At 40.1% G+C, this 17,520-nt stretch overlaps 1 protein-coding gene across 3 annotated transcripts in view; it reads left to right on the top strand.

Annotated features, from left to right (window-relative positions):
* Positions 1–17,520, top strand: part of scml4 (Scm polycomb group protein like 4) — a 66,887-nt gene that overhangs the window by 10,500 nt on the left and 38,867 nt on the right. For all 3 annotated transcript variants that reach the window (XM_060914128.1, XM_060914130.1, XM_060914129.1), the window contains exon 2: positions 1,703–1,943. In XM_060914128.1, the coding sequence (XP_060770111.1) occupies positions 1,739–1,943 (205 nt within the window). In that variant the 5' untranslated portion in view covers positions 1,703–1,738. The remainder of the gene's footprint in view (positions 1–1,702; positions 1,944–17,520) is intronic.

Raw genomic sequence — 17,520 nt, 5'->3', positions numbered from 1 at the left:
AAAAAGGCGCAAAATAACTGCACATGATCTGCGGAAAATCAAGCGTGAAGCTAACAAGCAGCCATTAGCATCCAGTTCTGCCATATTCCAGAGTTGCAACATTCCTGGAGTGTCAAAGAGTACAAGGTGTGCAATACTGAGGGACATAGCCAAGGTAAGGAAGGCTGAAAAACGACCACCACTGAGTAAGGCACACAAGATAAAACGTCAAGACTGGGCCAAGAAATATCTTAAGACTGATTTTTCTAAGGTGCTGTGGTCTGATGAGATGAGAGTGACTCTTGATGGGCCAGATGAATGGGCCTGTGGCTGGATCAGTAATAGGCACAGAGCTCCACTCCGACTCGGACGCCAGCAAGGTGGAGGTGGAGTACTGCTATGGGCTGGTATCATCAAAGACGAGCTTGTTGGACCTTTTTGAGTTGAGGATGGACTCAAACTCAACTCCCAGACCTACTGCCAGTTCCTGGAAGAAACCTTCAAGCAGTGGTATAGGAAAAAGTCAGCATCTTTCAAGAAGAACATGATTTTCATGCAGGATAACGCTCCATCTCATGCGTCCAAATACTCCACTGCGTGGCTAGCCAGTAAAGGTCTGAAAGGTGAAAAAAATAATGACATGGCCCCCTTGTTCACCTGACCTAAACCCCATAGAGAACCTGTGGTCCATTATAAAATGTGAGGTCTACAAAGAGGGAAAACAGTACACCTCTCTGAACAGCGTCTGGGAGGCCGTGGTTGCTGCTGCACACAATGTTGGTCGTGAACAGATAAAGAAATTGACAGAATCTATGGATGGAAGGCTTTTGAGTGTCCTCATGAAGAAGGGTGGCTATATTGGTCACTGATTTTGTTTTTGTTTTGTGTTTGAATGTCAGATATGTTTATTTGCAAATCTGGAGTTGTCATATCAGTGTACCTGGTGAAAATAAATAAGTGAAATGGCTACACATTTGGTTTTTATTAAGTTGCCTAATAATTCTGCACAGTGAAAGTTACCTGAACACATACATATTCTCCTAAAATGGCCAAAACTAAAAACACCCCACTCTAACTTCCATACATATTCAGCTTTGATATTTATGAGTCTTTTTGTTTGATTGAGAACATAGTTGTTGTTCAATAATAAAACTAATCCTCAAAAATACAACTTGCCTAATAATTCTGCACTCCGTGTATTATAACGTTTGAAGCAGAAGTGAGAATGATAAAGATTTTCGGTGTGTCCATATCTGCGAACTAGTGGATTGTTTTCACTGGATTGCTTTTAGTGGATTGTTTAAGACTTTGAATTACAGATCAGAAAGCTGTGTGTTCAAATCCCTGCCCTGGTTAGGTTCTTGAGCAAAACCTTGAACTGTTCACTCAGTTGCATCAATTGTAAGCTGAGTTTGATAAAATCATCAAGCAAGTGAGCAAATGTACTGGATTATGTTTACACTATAAATAGTATTTTTTAAGTATTTAAAATGTTTAAATTGTAAGTATTTTACTTGCAAAATGAATAAAAAAAAACCTGATTAAAATGGAATAAAATCAGGAATTGTCTGTAAAGATATTTCAGCACTTTAAATTTATAGTTATTTTCTGGTGAATCTACAGTCAGTGAAATGTTACAATAAAAGTTTTACAGTGAGGTATACACAATAAGTGAAGTGAAATTTGTTTGCCTAAGTGTGTGCGTTTCTTTTATGTCCCTCAGTGTAATGTTAGGCCTGGAGTGTGTGTTGCCGAGGGAATGAGACTACGTGGCAGGGACCTGGAGGATTCCACCAGCTCCTGGATACCGAGCGTCCTGGGCGTGCAGAGTGTCAGGCTTCGCCTTCGCCTCGATCGCCGCACCGACAGGGGGAGGGGGCTCTGGCAACTGGTCGACCTGAACGGAGAGGCGGTGCAGAGTGGCCAGGGCTTATGGGATAGGACTCCACCCACTTGTTCACAGAGTAAGAACAGTATAATTACCATAATTATCTTTATAGTTACACTTATAATCATCTTTTGTTTTCATCAGATGCAGTTGATTCAAGCTTTTTTTTTTTTGCTTCAAATTCTCTGACAATTTATGTCTCAAACATTTTATGCTCTAGATCAACGGTTCGAGATCAAGTTGGTCGGTGAACCATTATCGGGAATCCTAGAGTTATTTTCTTGATATCATTACAGTGGTGAAAATGACAAAACATGTTATTATATTTATCACTAAGCTATAATTGTTAGCTTTTCAATCTCAATGTTGATATAAAAATATAGGTGTATAAATAACATCATCATAAAATCTAAAGTGTTCTGTGAGTGAAAAGGAATTAAACAAAGCTCTAAAACAACAAAAATATGATTGAGAATAATATTTGAAAATTAAATAATGATCTTAATTTAAAAATCTGTGGAACTTTTTTTTTCATTTAAAGCAGTCTGTGAGAATCACTACTCATCTAAATGCGATGGGGTTTATGGATTTTATACTTCAGATGTTGCTTAATGGATGTTTTTCTCTCAGTGCTGACAAATTCATGTTTTTTTTTTTTGTTTGCTTGTTTTTTCCCTGTAAATGCTGTGCGGTCTCTGCATCTATGCTCTAAACATCTGATCACACAGATGAGTTAGTATTTATTGTACTGCTGTGCGAACAGCTTTCATAGATCACACTTGCCCTGGATTCAGTGACAGAAATAATTACTTCAAAAAGAAGAGGATGATGTGTCAAAGCTCAGAGAGAAACCTTAAAGCTATTTATATATTAGATATGTGAAAATGGCAGAAAGGTAAACGGGTTGTGGGTTGTGTGACGAAGAAAAAATGAGACAGAAGTTAGAAGGAAGAGAAATCTTCACTTCATTTAACACCACCCTGGGATTTAGGGGGTTAGTGAGCTTTGAAAAGGTGACATTTAGTGTGTGCCCTTCTTAATTACCTTTGTCTCTGAGATGAGAGAAGGAACAAGCATGAGAGAGAGAGAGAAAGAGAGAGAGAGGCATAGGCTAGAGAATGATTTAATCCCCCATTTTTCCTCTGAAGCTTCTGAATCCTGTAAATCTGTAAATACACAAAATCTATCTCACCTACACACGTGCCTGCATACATTGCAGTTATTTTTACCTTACCTTGTCACATGGTTTTATTGCGGTATAAGATTTTCAACATTTTCCTGCCCTGTTGCCATGGCAACATGCTAGCATAGTAAATAACTTCTCACATGATGCATTTATTAGAATATTTTCCCGTCCCCCTGCCATCCCGCCTGCCTCTGCTCTGACTGTAGGCGTTGGCTGGATGCTTTGCCAAAAGATGCCACCTTTTATGACCTATTATTTCGGGATGACTTAGTGTGCGTGCGTGTGAGTGTGAGAGATGGGGGGGGGGGAAGAGGGGGATGCGTTTCAGGACAAAATTACAGTCAGTGAAAATTGTGTGTGTATATACACAGCTAAATGAAGGCGGATAAGATCTTAGGCTTGGCATGAAGATCATTTACTGCTTAGCAATCTCTGCTGAGACCATAGCACAGCTGTGTGTGTGTGTGTGGGCAGCATGATGAGTGCCTTTTGTAGAGCCAACAATAACAGTGGATACAATGGTGAATGTAATAAGTTTTGAATATAGCAAGTTGTTGCTTTAATTTCGGCTAAACTGGCTGAAAGGAGTTTTTTTAAACAGAAGTGTTTTAATTAAACTGTAATTTGGGTGCTTTTTATAGAGAGTGCAAAGAGTGTATAGAACTTTTGGTTCAGTTGAAAATGCTCTGGATTTTAACCATTTAATTAAAGTGCTTAAATTAAACACTGGCAAAGCATTTACTGTTTTATTAACAACAGCAACAACAAAAAAATGGAATGGATGCACCATGGCTCAGGTCTCTCTCTCTCTCTCTCTCTCTCTCTCTCTCTCTCTCTCTCGCACACACAAACACTGTGGCTGTCAGGTCTAAGCAGGTCATCTCCCCCAGTAGCGTTAATGGGCTCGAGATGATTGAGTTGCCGCTGAAGATGAATCTATGTGTTTAATTAACTCTGCAATTGATTGGCTTCCGTTTTCTCAACCATATGGTGCTGGAAAAAGAAAAATGAAACAGGGACACAAGCTGGAAAGTACTTGAACAGTTGTACTTCATCACACTACTTTTTGGTGTATTTATACTTTACTTGAATAATGTTACTGAAATTGAATACTTGTACTCCTATACTTATTTACATTTCCAAGAAAAAAAAACCTTTCATGATTTTTAGACCTTCAGAGTACTTGTTACGAATCTCAAAGGTCTTTTCTTCTCTCAACCAGCCAATGACAATACACTCACCGGCCACTTTATTAGGAACACCCACCCACCTGCTGTTTTGTGCAGCTATCTCATCAGCCGATCCCTTAACAGCAGCACAGTGCATCAAATCATCTCTCATCTCATTATCTCTAGCCGCTTTATCCTGAGCCTATCCCAGCTGACTACGGGCGAAAGGCGGGGTACACCCTGGACAAGTCGCCAGGTCATCACAGGGCTGACACATAGACACAGACAACCATTCACACTCACATTCACACCGCCGGTCAATTTAGAGTCACCAGTTAACCTAACCTGCATGTCTTTGGACTGTGGGGGAAACCGGAGCACCCAGAGGAAACCCACGCGGAGAACATGCAAACTCCACACAGAAAGGCCCTCGCCGGCCACGGGGTTCGAACCCGGACCTTCTTGCTGTGAGGCGACAGCGCTAACCACTACACCACCGTGCCGCCCCTCCTTAAAATCATTGGGGGTTTTTTTTGTCTCAATTTAGGAGTCTTTGTTCGATCTGGGTGATCCGCCATGTTTGCTGTGGCTCCGTGATCACGACCTCTGACCTGCACATGACCTCACGTGACTTTTCTGAACTGGCTGCTGAGCAGTTTGTAAACAGACTAACACGTAGTTAGGACGCCCTGTATTAGGAAATAAAATGTATTGAAACAAGATGATGCATACCAGCTATGGGGATGGGTATTAGCTCAAACAATTCAGAAAGGGGAGCGGATTAAATTGTTTCTGAACTGGCACATCGACCTGTGTCACTTTAATTAAAGTATTTTTTTTAACATCAATAATTTATATGTACTCAGATTTGGGGAAACGGGTATGTACCATATGTTCAGCAGTGATCTTGTAAGTTAATATTACTGAAAACAGTTTTCTCCCAGGATCTTCAGATCACACAGTTTCCAGTTGAGTGTGTGGAATGATTTACCTGACGTTACATTACAGGTATTTAGCAGACGCTCTTAAACAGAGCGACATACAACATATCCAGAGCAGCCTGGGGAGCAGTTGGGGGTTAGGTGCCTTGCTCAAGGGCACTTTAGCCATTGCTGCTGGTCCAGGGAATCAAACCTTTTGGCCGCAAAGTTGCTTCTCTATCCATTAAGCCATGGCTTCCCACTTAACTTGTGGAATATTCCTTGAAATAGGGTTGAGTAAACATTGGACATAATTAAATCTATGTTTTTCAGTAGTTGCTCACTTGTGCAAAAGGAGCTTTCAAACATGAGACGTTAAATGGATTCACATATTAATGCAAAAATAATATAATTTTTTCAAGTATTTGAATAAAGCTTTACTTTACATATACCGTACATGCTATTTAAATAGTGCAGATGCCTGTTCCCAGTAGTAGTAGTTAAGCAGTAGTTACTGATTAATGAATAGTAGTTAAGGTATAATAGCTTATACACTAAGATGAATAACTGAATAATAGATTAGGGAGTTTAAAAAGAGGCGAAGTTATCTCTGTTACATTGCTTTAACCTGTGAAGATAGTGTTTGAGTGAATGTAAACAAGTGCATGTTATGCTGGAAGTGATGCAGATGAGCTCGCCTCCTGTCTGCCATTTGGAGAAATATAAAAGGAATTTCATGTAAAAGCAAAACAAAGCACTACAAGACATGAGCTTAGTTGAGGTGTTTGGTTTTTTTTTTTACTGTAAGACATGTGCTCTTTTCTTTCTCTTTTGTTTGTTTAATTTGGTAGTTTGCAATGGATGTTGTCATGGTAACCCCTTGTGGGAGGTTTATCGATCTTGCTGATGGCCTATTTGATTTCTTTTTTCCTTTGCCGTGCGTGTGTGTGTGTGTGTGTAGTGGATATTGCACAAAGGTTGCATGAAGATATGGTTTATCTTCAAGTATATTTTCAACATGAGAAAATAAACTTCATATCTTTGTGCTACTGTGTAAAGTTCTTTATATTATATGGACACATCCCCAAACAACAACAACAACAACAAAAAAAAAAAAAAACCGCAAGTTAATCAAAAGAATTTTAATTGTGAACCAGTTCAACATTTTAAGAAGAAGAAGAAGAAGAAGAAGAAACCTTTATTCGTCACATGCACACTTCAAGCACAGTGAAATTCATCCTCTCCATTTAACCCATCTGAAGCAGTGCACACACGCACTCAGAGCAGTGGGCAGCCACACCAGAGTGCCCGGGGAGCGGTCAGGGGTTTGGTACCTTGCTCAAGGGCACTTCAGCCCAAGGCCGCCCCACATCAACCTAACTGCATGTCTTTGGATTGTGGGGGAAACCGGAGCACCCGGAGGAAACCCACGCAGACACAGGGAGAACATGTTTTGACAAATGTGCATCCGGTCAGCGGGAAAACACTGGGAGTGACATCATCGGAGTGAAATATCAGGAATTATTATACATATGGGCCACTTTTTCCATGGAATAAAAACATGTATTCTATTCCCTTCTAGCGGGTTTATTAATGGCATGCAATATTGTTATCATATCGCTTATCCTCCATGAATTATGCCACTCTCCCCAATGGAGAATGAGCGTGCAATATTGTTATAATGTTACACGTTGACAAGACAACATGATGTCACACTTTGGAGCTGATGCAAAGATCCAGTGACAAAACTTTTCTGCCGCGCATGCGCACAATCATTTCTCTGTCGGCTGGGAAAGAGAGAAGATACAGTCCTAGGTATAAGCACTAGATAAATAAACTGAAAACTGAAATTAAAGATGCACTGAACACCTAAAAGGCTACCAAAACTTCATTATATATTCTTCATGCATATTTACAAGAGAAAAACATACCAATGGACATAAAAAAAACTGGAAAAGAGACACATCAGAGATGTAAAACTTCTGCACTAGCGAGTGACTGTGACAGTTTGTACACAAAATGGCCGCGAGGTTTGCTTCATTAAAAGCGGAAGATTTAAAGAGAAAGATTAAAAGTGGGAGATATATTTTGAAAGAGAATTTTGAAAGTGAAAGATGCGCTGAACACCCGAAAGGCTACCAAACCTTCACTGGAATTCTTCACGCATATTTACAAGAGAAAAACAGACCAACGGACATCGAAAAACTGGAAAAGAGAGCAATAGTGGAAATATTGTCAAAGTTCTACTTGGAGGTGAGGAAAAGTGACGGAGACTTTTACAAGAGGACTTTACTCGTGGACTTCACTCAGCAAAGCCCTTTTGTTTTGAACAACTGCAATGTAACAATTAACTACAACCAAAAGTAACTGTGAACTTGAACTGTCAACCTGTATATAGCTTGTATATAAGCTGGATTGTTATTCAGGCTTTTTGGACTTGTACCATTTTTATTGTTAGAACTTTGACTTTGTACATGTACATTGGATTGACAGAACATTGAATTACAGTACACTTGATCAGAATCAGCATTCAGTATTGGTAAGTTACCCCCCTGTTCTTAACTTTTTGTAAAATCTATAATTGTTCCATCAAATGTGTCTGTATAATAATAATAATAATAATAATAATAATAATAATAATATTGGCTCGCTTTTTTCATGGTATATCAGATATATTCCATTCAACTACTCGTTTTCAACTCGTTCAGTATCATGCTAGCTGAATGGAATATATCTGATAAACCACTCAAAGCCAGCCAATATTATTTAATCAATATACATACAAGACACTTTTTCAATGGAATAAAAATGTGTTCTATTCCCTTTTAGCGGGCTTCATTCATTTGGTTTGATAGCATGTAATATTGTTGTCATATCGCTTATCCTATGTGTATTACGTCACTCTACCCAGTGGAGAATGAGCGTTGAATATGGTTTCCGATATTGCATGGTTGTCAAGACAACACGACGTCACATGTCGGAGCTGATGTGAATATCCAATGAGAAACTATTTGCTGAACATGTGCAGAAGCATTTCTGTGTTTGCCAGGAAAGAGAAAGATGCGTTGAACACCCAAAAGGCTACCAAAACTTCATTAGATATTCTTCACGCATATTTACAAAAGAAAAACATACCAACATTGAAAAACTGGAAAAGAGACACGTTGGAGACATAAAGCTTCCATGCGAGTGAGCGACTGTGACAATTTGTAAACAAACATAGCTGCGAGGTTTGCTTCGTTTAATATGGAAGATTTTGAGAGAATTTTGAAAGTGAAAGATGCATTGAACACCTGAAAGGAATGTATAATAATAATAATAATAATAATAATAATAATAATAGCTTTTTATGGTATATCAGATATATTCCATTCAGCTAGCATGATATTGCACTCATCTTTGACTCATTCAATATCATGCTCGCTGAATGGAATATATCTGATAGACCACTCAACGCCAGCCAATATTAGTTTTTAAAGATGTCACTTAGATCCACGATGTATTTTTTATGAAAAAATGCGAGTTTTTCAACACAAGAAGATAAACTTCATATCATCGAGCCAATATGTGATCTCATCTCATCTCATTATCTGTAGCCGCTTTATCCTGTTCCACAGGGTTGCAGGCAAGCTGGAGCCTATCCCAGCTGACTACGGGCGAAAGGCGGGGTACACCCTGGACAAGTCGCCAGGTCATCACAGGGCTGACACATAGACACAGACAACCATTCACACTCACATTCACACCTACGGTCAATTTAGAGTCACCAGTTAACCTAACCTGCATGTCTTTGGACTGTGGGGGAAACCGGAGCACCCGGAGGAAACCCACGCGGACACAGGGAGAACATGCAAACTCCGCACAGAAAGGCCCTCGCCGGCCCCGGGGCTCGAACCTGGACCTTCTTGCTGTGAGGCGACAGCGCTCACCACCATGCCACCCCCAATATGTGATGTTCTTTTTTATTATATACACATATTCACAAACTAAAAGTACCCAAATTTATCAAAACAATTCATCGATTTCCTCACGAGTGACATATAGAGATTTATATCACGGTTTTAGTTCTCCATGTCCCGGATGTAGCTCATATGAAAAACACAAGTGGTATATTTCCCAGTATAAATGTATTACATTGTGTATTCCTCCAGATTCTGTTTTTGTTAAACTGGCTTCAGTGTACAAATTATACTCGCATCAGCTAAGGAAAGGAGACATTGAACTTGAACTCACCTCTTTGTAATTCTAAGTCATATCTCTCTCTCTCTCTCTCTCTCTCTCTCTGTGTCTGTCTGTGTGTTTATTTTAGACCACTGGCCTGACCTTCAGTTGACCTGGAAATAGTTTGTCAAATGCAAGCGTCCCCATGGGAGGTCAGGGTCAGGTCTGCGTGTGAGAGACAGTGTTTATGTGGAATGTGGGTGTTTACGTGTGATTATATGCTCTGTTTGGGAAACAGGGCCATCTGTGTGTTACAGTGCTTGTGCTAATGGGGAAAAAAGGGAAAGTGTAATATATTACCCCCCCACCCCCCACCCCACAGCCACACACACTCACTCACCTCAGCCTGCATGTTTAACCCTTTCACTGGGAGACAGACCGTGTCGCAAAAAGTCACAAAGACAAATGTGTAGCCGACTATAGTGTTACCTGCATGTCTGTTTGGCCATCACAGTCCCCGATGAAACAGTGTGAAATATTACAAATATATATTTAACAGTGAACATCAAGCAATGCTAAAAAAAATGCGATAAAATATCTGTCCAAAAATAGCTGAAAGACAGATCTGATGTCTCTGCCAATCTTAGAATTACAAGTGTTTTAGGGACACTGTTTAAAACAGTTAATACGTTTACAGAATCAAGTGATCCTTTTTTTTTAAAGAAAATATTATAATATTGAGAGAAGAATTTGCAGGGTGGGCGGCATGGTGGTGTAGTGGTTAGCGCTGTCGCCTCACAGCAAGAAGGTCCTGGGTTCGAGCCCCGTGGCCGGTGAGGGCCTTTCTGTGTGGAGTTTGCATGTTCTCCCCGTGTCCGCGTGGGTTTCCTCCGGGTGCTCCGGTTTCCCCCACAGTCCAAAGACATGCAGGTTAGGTTAACTGGTGACTCTAAATTGACCGTAGGTGTGAATGTGAATGGTTGTCTGTGTCTATGTGTCAGCCCTGTGATGACCTGGCGACTTGTCCAGGGTGTACCCCGCCTTTCGCCCGTAGTCAGCTGGGATAGGCTCCAGCTTGCCTGCGACCCTGTAGAACAGGATAAAGCGGCTAGAGATAATGAGATGAGATTTGCAGGATTTTTTTTCAAGAAGAAAACAGTACTTGCCCTAACAGTAGAAATGGACATTTTATTTTTTAGTTATTTGAGTAGCTATTTTTAAATAACCGTTCCCTGATTTATGAAGGCCAACACGCTTCTCCCTCATTTGGTTTGTGTGTTCTCTTATCTTTCCCATATTGATGGATGACTAAGGGAATTTGGCCTCTGTGTCACATCATATTTGTCCCCCAGTTAATCAGGAAGTCATGGATTACAGCATGAAAGTTCCTACACTCAAACATGTCTAATTTAAATGGGAAACATGCTTCAGTTACATCGTGTTCACTATAATTTACAGGGGTACCAATAACAGAGGCATACGTGTTTTCAGTGAAAATTATTTTCTTGATGAGGGATTTGTTTTTCTTATTTTTTTTCAGTGGAAGATGAAGCTACTTCACCAAAAGGGAGATGTTTTCAAACCCTTTTTTACTAATCTTTACAAGGAGTGCCAATAATCATGGAGGGCACTCTCTGTGTGTGTGTGTGTGTGTGTGTGTGTGTGTGTGTGTGTGTGTGTGCATAGTGCCCCGGTAAAGGGAATAAAGTATTTACTGAAGATGAATAAATGGCGACACTTGCATGTTAGTTCAAATGTTTGTTTTCTTACAACTGATCGTTGGATTCTTAGGTGAACGGAGCAGTCATTGTAATATCTGTGTTGACAGGTGTACTATATTGTAGACCAGGTTTCAAGGTGGTGTGAGTAGAGAGTGAAGGAAATCCAACTTCCGAGAGTGAAGGAAAACCTACTTCCATGGTAAAGGTAGAAGTACTTTTAATAGCTCAACCTCATAAGTTTAGCTCAGATGTCCTTACCGCCAGATTTTTTACACTCGTACTCTATTTGTATGAAACTTTTATTTTGCACTCTGTACATCTGAAGTTGAACTTGAAGATTTGATGAGGAGTTCGATCAGATGTGTTGCAAACAGCCCCAAAAAAGACATCAATCTAAAGAAATACACAAACACAAATACACCAAGTATACCAAATAAAAATCTCTGCATGCTCAGTAGTAGGGCTAAGTAACATTTTATATTTCCCTGTCTACCTTATCACACTGCTTATGAAGGTATTTCATAAAAACACACCTTGGTGTACATAAAATCCATCAATGCATCATTTGACTCTATTTTTGGGCTGTTTCATGCCACTATTATATCCTTTCACGTTTCCTTTCTCCATTTATAATATTTTAAGTCAATTAACCCCAATTAATCTAAACCACACTGTCTCAACTGACCAAATCATCTTTGCTACCTAACATGACACACCTTGAAAATTACAATTTAACCTACACTTGAAATAACATTATGCTTATTACGTTACAGTACATTTTACTCATACTGTATGCACCATAAACACATAACTCTACATACACATGGTGCATGAATTAAAAAAAAAAAACTAGCTAAAGCATGCATACATTTTTCTACTTCAAGATATTTAGGGTCAACTTCCTGTCTGACGCTGACCTCACCCTTTTGTCAATCTTGTCATGTTATTTCTATTAAAGTGAGAAAACCTCTTGATTTCATAAAATCCGTGAAATTTAGTTCCCTCTGAAATTTGGTCATTGTGCTATATGTTTATTTCTGTAATATCTCACGAAATATCAGGCCATTCTGTGGCTGGGAAGTTATTTAATTTGAGGGGATTCCCTAGCAAATAATGTGCATGAAATCGCTCAGTTCATGTAGTCAAACAGACAGAGGAAGTCCGTGTGCACATGTGCAGGTTTACCTTGACCGTGCACTGACAGTTACATCATTCTGTCGTTAAACGAACAGCTGATCACACTGAGGTGCTCGCTGACCGCTGATATTTATTAGTTTGGTCCTGTGTTTCCTTTCCTTTGCAACATAATGTCTTTTCTTTTCACTTTCTGTTACTGTAGTCGGTCTTTCATTCCCACACTCACGACCTCTATTTTTCTCTCCTGTTTCAAATTTGTATCCCACAATGTCTTGCGTGAACGGGGAAAGCCCACCATGTGATGCATGATGTATCTTGAATTGGGTCATGGTGAAGCAAAAAATAAAAAATGCTCTGTGATATATATATATATATATATATATATATATATATATATATATATATATATATATATATATATATATCAGAGCATAGGGTCACGTGGCCCTAACTTCATTAACTGTTCTATTAAAAAAAAAAATAATATTGGAAGTCTGTGATTCGAATTCAATAGCTTTCAGTTCACTGAACAAAAATAATTGGGTGTCAGGGAAAATTCTTTTTGTGACCTAAGCTTGAAAAATCTGAAAGGCAGTCTATCTTTAAGGAATTCCACTCCAAGGACTGGTGTATGTTTCAGAAAATAAATGTTTCCCCAATTTAACTGAAAGCCCCTGCTTTCTTTAAGAAAATGCTGTGCTAAGAAAAATCATTTAAGCCATAATTAGCATTCATCGACTCTTATTCTAGCCTATAGTCCAGCATTGAATGTTTATTTATTTATTAATTTTTTTGTTTGTTTTTTTTTGGAGAGCTCAACAGCTTGCTAATTTATGCAGTGAAAATGTTTTCTTTAGGAAGACAAATTTGCAATGCTGCAAATTGCCATTATTTTACTATGCCAAGGACAGCTGGTCTTTCTCTCTCTCTCTCACACACACACACACACACACACACACACACACACACACACACACACACACACACACTCTCTCTCTCTCTGTGTAGTGTATGATCCTTTCTTATTAAAAGCACTATTATGAAAACATTCTTGGCAAAAATCAGCATTATGAATTGTGAATTTTGGCCACCAGATTATTAATTAGCATCTGCTTTTATAACCAAGGAGTTTTAAAAATCTGCTCATTGTGATGGGGAACAGGCGAGGTTTTATTGCTCAAGCTTACTAAAGCAAATATGCCTTACTGGATGTGCTGCCATGTTGGTATTTACCGGCAGCTGTTCGGCAGTGTATGTAATTAATCTGGGGAATAGTTCAGAATAACTTAAGGGCAGTTCATTCAGGTTTGAGCCCGTGTTCACGTTGCTAACCTTTTACTGCTGTGTGTTGTGCTAATCCAATTCACCACCCACGTGGACTGCATAATATATTGTTTGTTATTGCAATACATATTGACTTTCTGAGGGCCTGATAGTCAAGGGGAATAGTCAAGTCGCCAGGTCATCACAGGGCTGACACATAGACACAGACAACCATTCACACTCACATTCACACCTACGGTCAATTTAGAGTCACCAGTTAGCCTAACCTGCATGTCTTTGGACTGTGGGGGAAACTGGAGCACCCGGAGGAAACCCACACGGACAACATGCAAACTCTGCACAGAAAGGCCCTCGCCGGCCACGAACCCGGACCTTCTTGCTGTGAGGCAACAGCGCTAACTACTACACCACCGTGCCGCCCCTGGTTAAATGTCCCTTAGCAAAATTCATATGGATATTCTTGGTAGCCATCAACAAGCTTCTGTCAGAATTCTGGTTGGAGATTTGGCCACTCTTCTTGTCAGAATTGGAAGAGTTCAATTAAATTTGTGCATTTCCTGGCACAGACCTGACTTTTAAACACAATCCATGTATTTTTGATAGGGTTGAGGTTGGGACTTGATTTAAGCTCAATGTTAGCTTGTTTTATCCACTCCACAACCAGCTTAGATGTATATTTGAGGGTATTGTCCTGTTGGAACATCCAATTGTGTCCCAGTTTCTGATGGGTTGAGGATATGCTGAAGAATTCTGACGTAGTTGTCCTTCTTCATGATTACATCCATTTTGTGCAATGCACCAGTTCCACAGGCAGCAAAACAGCCCCACAGCATAATGATGCTACCACCACCATGCTTAACAGTTGGTACAGTATTCCTCTCTACTTCTGGTCATTTTGGCCAAACAACTCAATTTTTTTGTCTCATCTGACCATAAAACCTCCCTCCAGAAGGCTTTTTCTTTGTCTATATGGTCAGCTGCTAACTTTAGTCAAGTTTGAAGGTGTGGATTTTGGAGCACAGGCTTTTGTTTCTTTCTTGGATGGCAGCCTTTCAGTCCATGGTGATGTAAAATTTGCTTGACTGTAGACACTGACACTGGTTTTCCAGCAGCTTCCAGTTCATGGCAGGCCTGTGCTTTTGTGGTTCTTGAGTTGTTCCTGAAAATCTGGACCAGTTTCCTTTCAGCTGAGGGAGACAGTTTGGGTCTTCTTCCAGCAGAGTGGCTACACCTCCCAATAACTTGTACTTGCACACAGTTGTTTGAACTGATGATCTTGGAATCTGCAGTTGTTTAGAAATGGCTCCAAGAGACATTTCTGAGTTGTGTAAATCTATGATCCTCTTTCTGAGATCTGCACTGAGCTCCTTGGACTTTCGCATTGTACTGTGTGTTGGTCAATCCAATGAGTGCTGTCAAACAAGCTCTTTTTACATTGGCGCAGAGAAGCTACCAGCTGTAGTTAATCATCATCACATGCTAACTAGGAAATTCAGAGGCCTTGGCAAGTTAAAAGACATTTTAGAATGTTCAGCACCATTGAATTAATAATCTAAATTGATGTATGTAAATGTTTGACCCTGCATGCATAATTTTGACCCTACGTTGATTTCAGAAAACAAAATAAATTAAAACAACTTCACCAATTTTTTTTCTATTAAAGATGTATGCTGTACAGTCATTCTGTCACAGAAAAAGAACAGTTCAAAGAAATCATTGAAAGCCCAAATATTGCCATGGTGTTCATGTTCATGATGGCATTCGTATAAACTTCTCTCTGTAAACTGTAGAAAGAAAGAAAGAAAGAAAGAAAGAAAGAAAGAAAGAAAGAAAGAAAGAAAGAAAGAATGAGGTCAAGCACTGATGTTGGGTGAGGAGGTCTGGGATGTTCCAGTTGGTGTTCCAGTTCATCCCAAAGGTGTTCAGTGGTGTTGAGATCAGGGCTCTGTGCAGGACACTTGAGTTCTTCCACTCCAAATGTAACACAGTATAGACCTCTTCATGGAGCTCACTTTGTGGATAGGGGCATTGTCATGCTGGAACAGGTTCCAGTGAAGGGAAAAAGTAATGGTCCAGCATACAAAGACAATTGTGTGCTTCCAAATTTGTGGCTCCAGTTTTTGGAAGAATAGGCTATATACAACATATACTGTATCTAGGTGTAAAGGTCAGGTGTCGACATCCTTTTGGCCAAGTGGTGTATATATAACAATTATTTGCCAAAGGCGAAGTGAATATTGGTGAATAATAACAGAGACAAACTTGAGGTTGTTATTCACCGATATTCACTGAGCCTGAGGCGGATAATTGTTTTAGTATAAAAATGCAGGTGATTATTTTTAAAAAATCGTATTTAAAAATAATTTATTTCAAACTTCAAAAGCGGCATGCAAATGTAATAACGGCGTGGCGCAGACTTGTCACTTATCTATGCCGAGTCATAAAAAAATACATTGTTCTGAAATTGATAAAATAAATCACAATTCCACCTAACCTTTGAACAGTTTTAGATGAAACTTCATAGCATCTTTAGTGCTTTCAGGAACAGCATTTTCTTTCATAATTTGTAATTCTTCCTCACGGTGACAAAGCTGCCATTTTGTCGAGTTGCTCGAGGTGATTATCGAAAAATAGTCCAAATTTCTGAACTGATCAGCGCGTACGATTCTATAATCACCTGCATATTTATACGAAAGATGGATAGGTAAATAAATGAGGATTAATTTGTCAAATAAGCTGTGTAGTGTGGAGATGGGAAATTAGTGCTTAATTAATAGGATTATTGAGAACACGTGACTGGAGATGTAATTAGTTAGAAATATACTGTATATAGACCTGCATGAGGGCGGCGCGGTAGTGTAGTGGTTAGCGCTGTCACCTCACAGCAAGAAGGTCCGGGTTCGAGCCCTGTGGCCGGCGAGGGCCTTTCTGTGCGGAGTTTGCATGTTCTCCCCGTGTCTGCGTGGGTTTCCTCTGGGTGCTCCGGTTTCCCCCACAGTCCAAAGACATGCAGGTTAGGTTAACTGGTGACTCTAAATTGACCGTAGGTGTGAATGTGAGTGTGAATGGTTGTCTGTGTCTATGTGTCAGCCCTGTGATGACCTGGCGACTTGTCCAGGGTGTACCCCGCCTCTCGCCCGTAGTCAGCTGGGATAGGCTCCAGCTTGCCTGCGGCCCTGTAGAACAGGATAAAGCGGCTAGAGATAATGAGATGAGATGAGAAAATAAAACCTGGAGGCTATGGAGGATATGTTTGCACATTTCCTGCAAATTCCGGATGGTCTTATTAGATCATTAAGACCCAAACATGGAAGATTATCATAAAACTACAATGAAAAACGTGTTCTTTTGATTGTATTTCTGGATGTAGAGAGATTTAATTGCATTGCTTTCTAGTGTTTGGGGATGGGGTTGCATTAGCTGCTGTAGAATGTGGCTCGGCAGCAGTGGAAGGATGTTAGGAGCCTAGTTGCCATGACTACCAAAGAGGGACAGTAGTTTGTAGCGCGTGGTGGAGTCGGGAGCGCGCACCAGAGACCCGAGCAGTGATTTCGGGAGCTCGGCGCACGGGAGCGCGCAGCAGAGCGACAGGCAGCGGTATCGGAACCTGAGCGGTCGGGAGCGCGCACCGGAGGCTCGACTTCCTGACTGCCGGTGGAATCGAGGCCGGTCGACGAGGAAGAGAGAGAGAGAGAGACAGATTGAACGGCGTGTTTTTATTTGTGTTTATTTATTTTTATTTTTTCTTATGTAGATATGGATAGGACTGCGCTTTAACACCGCCTGCCTGGTATGTGTGTCTCAAAATATCCTTTGAATAGCCTGTATATATATTTTAGAGCGGAGGAAGGAAGGACGGACGGAAGGAAGACGCGTCACGCTGCTCAACACACACACACATTTATTTTGGACGCTCTATATTTTTGGACGCTCTATTTTTATTGGTCTGTGTTTAACATGTCCTCGTGCGCTTTAGCTTCCTGGGATTGATCTCATCTGCATGAAAACTGTAGATTTTCTAAACTGCATCGTGATTCAATAATAATAATAATAATAATAATAATAGGTAATATGG

Source organism: Neoarius graeffei, chromosome 2 (assembly GCF_027579695.1).
Source record: "Neoarius graeffei isolate fNeoGra1 chromosome 2, fNeoGra1.pri, whole genome shotgun sequence".
Lineage (NCBI taxonomy): Eukaryota > Metazoa > Chordata > Actinopteri > Siluriformes > Ariidae > Neoarius > Neoarius graeffei.
The sequence above is the reverse complement of the archived record's forward strand: the minus strand, read 5'-3'. Positions and strand labels throughout refer to the sequence as shown.